We start from the raw sequence: 3,893 nt of genomic DNA, 5'->3' as shown, positions 1-3,893 counted from the left end.
GAGTAAGTCACAGGCTCCTGCAGTTGTAATGATAAACATAGAGAGGAGAGATACACCCCATGTAGGAATGCGTAGTTGTAGCCCCCTTTTGTCTCCCCAGTCTTGCGAATGTGGAGGTATACCGTCCCTTTTAAAGACCACACATGCCACTCACTCTCCAGTGAGAGCAGAGAGCCATGGATTTGCCTCAAGTGTGCCTGGTGTGTCCTAGCCTGGCTTCATTTATCAACTGCTCCCTACCCAGCTTTTGCATATTCATGAATGCATGCACTCATGCAGTTATACAAAAACCTCCTGATTTGTTCAAAAGGAAGTGGACATAACTCTTGTGCTTTCAACTTTATTGTGATAACAGTACTGTAGCTAAGCAAATGTAGTATACAATCAGCACACTAGATGATGACTCTTAACACAGCATAAGTGACATGAAATGCTGGCATGTAGAATGGTACTCCTTCATTTTCACCAGGGCAGAGGTTGTCCTTTGTAGTCCAGGAAAGCTCCATGATTCTTCTCAGTCAGGGATTCCATGACGCTCAGCAAACCACTGACACTCTCAGAGGCATCTATCTCCCCCTAGTGGAAAGGAATAAATCACATGCAGTCAGACTGATGGGGCACTCTCTTGGGCAGTAGGACAACACAGGACAAACACAAAGGCAAACACAGGGCAGTGGGTGCTAGATCTGCCATCTTGGGGTCGTTTTCCACATAAGACACTCATTTTGATTTTTGAATATCTATAAACGAGTTGATAATGCTGGAAAACAATAGCATTTTCAACATTAATATTCATCATCATTCATTTTAACATTAATAATAATGAACATAACATTCTGTTCACATAAATAGTCCAATGATTGGTTGGGAGAGAGAAATTACTCAATCAGTCTTAGAAGGAATGACAGTGAAAGACTAGTCTCATCTCAGAGGGACGATCAATATCAATTTGAAGGAAGTACCAAAATGTAGTGACAAACTACACGGGGTGACTGTTGCAACATAACATTTGGTACATTTGCAAGAGTGACTGTAATCCAAAACAACTGAATACATAAGTGATAATATTCTCATTGTCATGCCATTGTCAAGAAATGCCATACTCAATTAAAACCACATGCATTGATAATAAATAAAGTCAACATAATATTTATCCAACAATTACCTACAGTATGAAACCAACAGGTAATACAGACCATGATGATCAGATCACTTGATGAAGTGTAGTTGACTGATAAGCACAAGACTGTACGGTTATACTCACGTCTGGGCCCCCCATGTCAGTGCGCACCCATCCTGGGTGGAGGAGTGCAAACAGAATCCCGTCTTCCTTGAATTCCTGTGCTTGGCACACCGTCATCATGTTTAAACCTGCCTGAATGGAGAGAGAGTGGGACACACACACACACACACACACACACACACACACACACACACACACACCACACACACACACACACACACACACACACACACACACACACACACACACACATACACACACACACACACACACACACACACACACACACACACACACACACACACACACACACACACACACACACAGAGATACAGAGTAAGGTTTCATATCAGCTGATGCCATAGAGAGTTGCAAGAGTTGTGAAATTATTATAGGAAGGTCATGCATGCAGAAATTAATTCGATGCGAACACTGCCATGAAAGAGTGACAATACATCATGCTCACTCTCTTCCAGTGCAAAGGGCACACAAACTGTTGTCCTGAAGCTGTCAGTACCTTGCTTATACGATATGAAAGTGCCAGAACTGGGAAGAGGGAAATAATTTCAGGGGCTTGCGATATGCTGGCCAATATTGTGGAGATATTTATCACAGCTGCCTTGCAACAGGACATCCCTGCTTTCCCACTGCTCTTTGCCCCTTCACGCAGATATGGCAGGAACTCCTGATCACACACAAGAAAAGAAGGAACAGAAAATAACTGAGCAAGAAATAGACACCCAAGAAAACCTACACCATCAACGTTGAAGCACCATATCATCACATTCTTCTTGAGTCCTTCAGTTACCTTAGTAACCATCATGGTTCCAACAACGTTGGTATTGAAGGTGTCCTGCAAGTCTTTGAGTTTAGCGGTTTCCGTGTTGTCATACGTCGCCATGGCAGCATTGTTCACCAGCAGGTTGAGTCCATCTTTCCCCACGATTGAGCCAACCTTCTTGGCAGACTCCTGAATGCTGGACAGGTCATTAACATCTGACAGAAACAGTGATGAAGTTAATGGGGTTTTATCCATTTTGTCCTTAAAGGTACACTTCACTGATTAGCATTAAGCTTTGTATCATTAGAAAACCAGTCATATTTTTGAATTGTCGTGCATCATTCCCTCACTTTGTCCTGAGACAGGAGAAATACGGATTTCAATGTTGGACTTCCTGCTTAAAATGGTGTAAAAATCATCAAATCATCAAGCAAGTCCTATATATTTGTCAAGGAGGTGAGACTACAAACACATTTTTTTTCACATTCTGAAGATCTGGTCTGTGAATCCGGCGCTCGTGATTACCTAGCCTACTGTATACGAGCCTTAATACAGCGAGGAACAGGGTACCTGGAGCCAGACCTGCGTGTTGCAGGTACCCCATGCAGGCTCAACGTGCGGTGGACTGGCTGGCCCTCGCAAAATTGGTAACATTACTCACAAATGATCGCACAAATTAGTAGGCCTGTTAGCGATACTAATGTTTGTTATATGTTGGGTCAACATCGGGACAGCTGACATGCAAATGTGTACAATGTGATTTTTATTCAAAGTAGCCTAATGATGCTTCGCAAACTAGCGATTTTTGAAACATTCAGCTCAACATAAAACAATGATCGTTTTAATTTTAGAATGCTTATTAAGGTCAAAATGTTACATTAATGAGTCCATCTGTGTGCTGTTACATCCTGGGGTGGGGGGTGGGGCTGGGGGGGGGGGGGGGGGGTGGCTTGTTACAGCAGTGAAGAAGAGCAGTGAAATACGCAGAATTCTGGGAGTTGTTGGCTTTCATTCACGTGAGACAAATTTTCTCCCATCTCAGATGAAAATGAGGGAATTATGCACGACCTTTCAAAAAATATGACTGGGTTTTTAACAATATACAGCTTAATGCAAATGGGTGAAATTCTCCTTTAAACAAATACCATATTAGCCCCAAATCTCCACGGTAGGCCTAATCATATGTTGGTGTAAGCATCATAACAATATAATGCTACCTTTTCTGTTCTACAGAATAATAAAATGGTACTAAAATGGTAGATTATAGCCTAAATGTAGATGCTTTGTTACCAAGGCGAATAACATGAATGACTCCAGGGTGTTTCTTGGCCAGCTCCTGCAGACTCTGTAACACATGCAAGAATGTGCACTTTAACACACAAGCAGGAAACAGCAGAAAAAGCTTTCGCTAGCTTGTCACCTGGTATCTGCTGAACTCTCACCTGGGCTTTGGGGGCGCTGGGATCACGGCAGCAGGCAAAGATCTTCCGGTTAGGAATCGGCTTCTCCGCCAGCTGTTTGACCATCTCCAGTCCCAGGCCACGGTTGGCCCCGGTGATCAGAAGATTGCAACTCTTTTCTGCCATTCTCTCGTTCTTCCAGTCTGACTCTCTTTCTGTCTCTCGCTCACTGCTCCCTCATATATCATGGGCTGGTCTAATGGTAGTGTTTGTTTAAGACCATGGCCACTCCTTCAGTTGTCCCTCCCTAATTCTTTAGATAAAATGTTATAACCTGAGACACCGACTCTTGGGTGGTGCCAACGGTTGGGCGAGAAGTTGTTGTCTGTCAAATCATCACTATTGAGCTGGCATTAGTGGTGATTGCTGCTCTTTGGAATAGGGGAAACTCTGAAAAATAGCTAGCCTT

General features: G+C 43.2%; 1 protein-coding gene across 2 annotated transcripts; it reads right to left on the bottom strand.

The window, feature by feature from the left end:
* Positions 1–334: 334 nt before the first annotated feature.
* On the bottom strand, positions 335–3,636 carry LOC134077359 (C-signal-like). 2 transcript variants are annotated; one of them, XM_062532920.1, is made up of 6 exons: positions 3,467–3,636; positions 3,315–3,369; positions 2,052–2,239; positions 1,761–1,928; positions 1,265–1,375; positions 335–576 (listed from the first exon to the last, which is right to left on the bottom strand). In XM_062532920.1, exons 1-6 carry the CDS (start codon positions 3,608–3,610, stop codon positions 463–465), a joined length of 780 nt encoding a protein of 259 aa, XP_062388904.1. In that variant the 5' UTR covers positions 3,611–3,636; the 3' UTR covers positions 335–462. The 2 variants fall into 2 exon arrangements, with proteins under 2 accessions (XP_062388904.1, XP_062388905.1); XM_062532921.1 differs by having other exon boundaries at positions 524–576; positions 1,166–1,375.
* Positions 3,637–3,893: the final 257 nt, after the last annotated feature.

This window comes from Sardina pilchardus, chromosome 3 (genome assembly GCF_963854185.1).
Source record: "Sardina pilchardus chromosome 3, fSarPil1.1, whole genome shotgun sequence".
Classification (NCBI taxonomy): domain Eukaryota; kingdom Metazoa; phylum Chordata; class Actinopteri; order Clupeiformes; family Clupeidae; genus Sardina; species Sardina pilchardus.
This window is presented reverse-complemented; position numbering and strand designations above follow the sequence as displayed.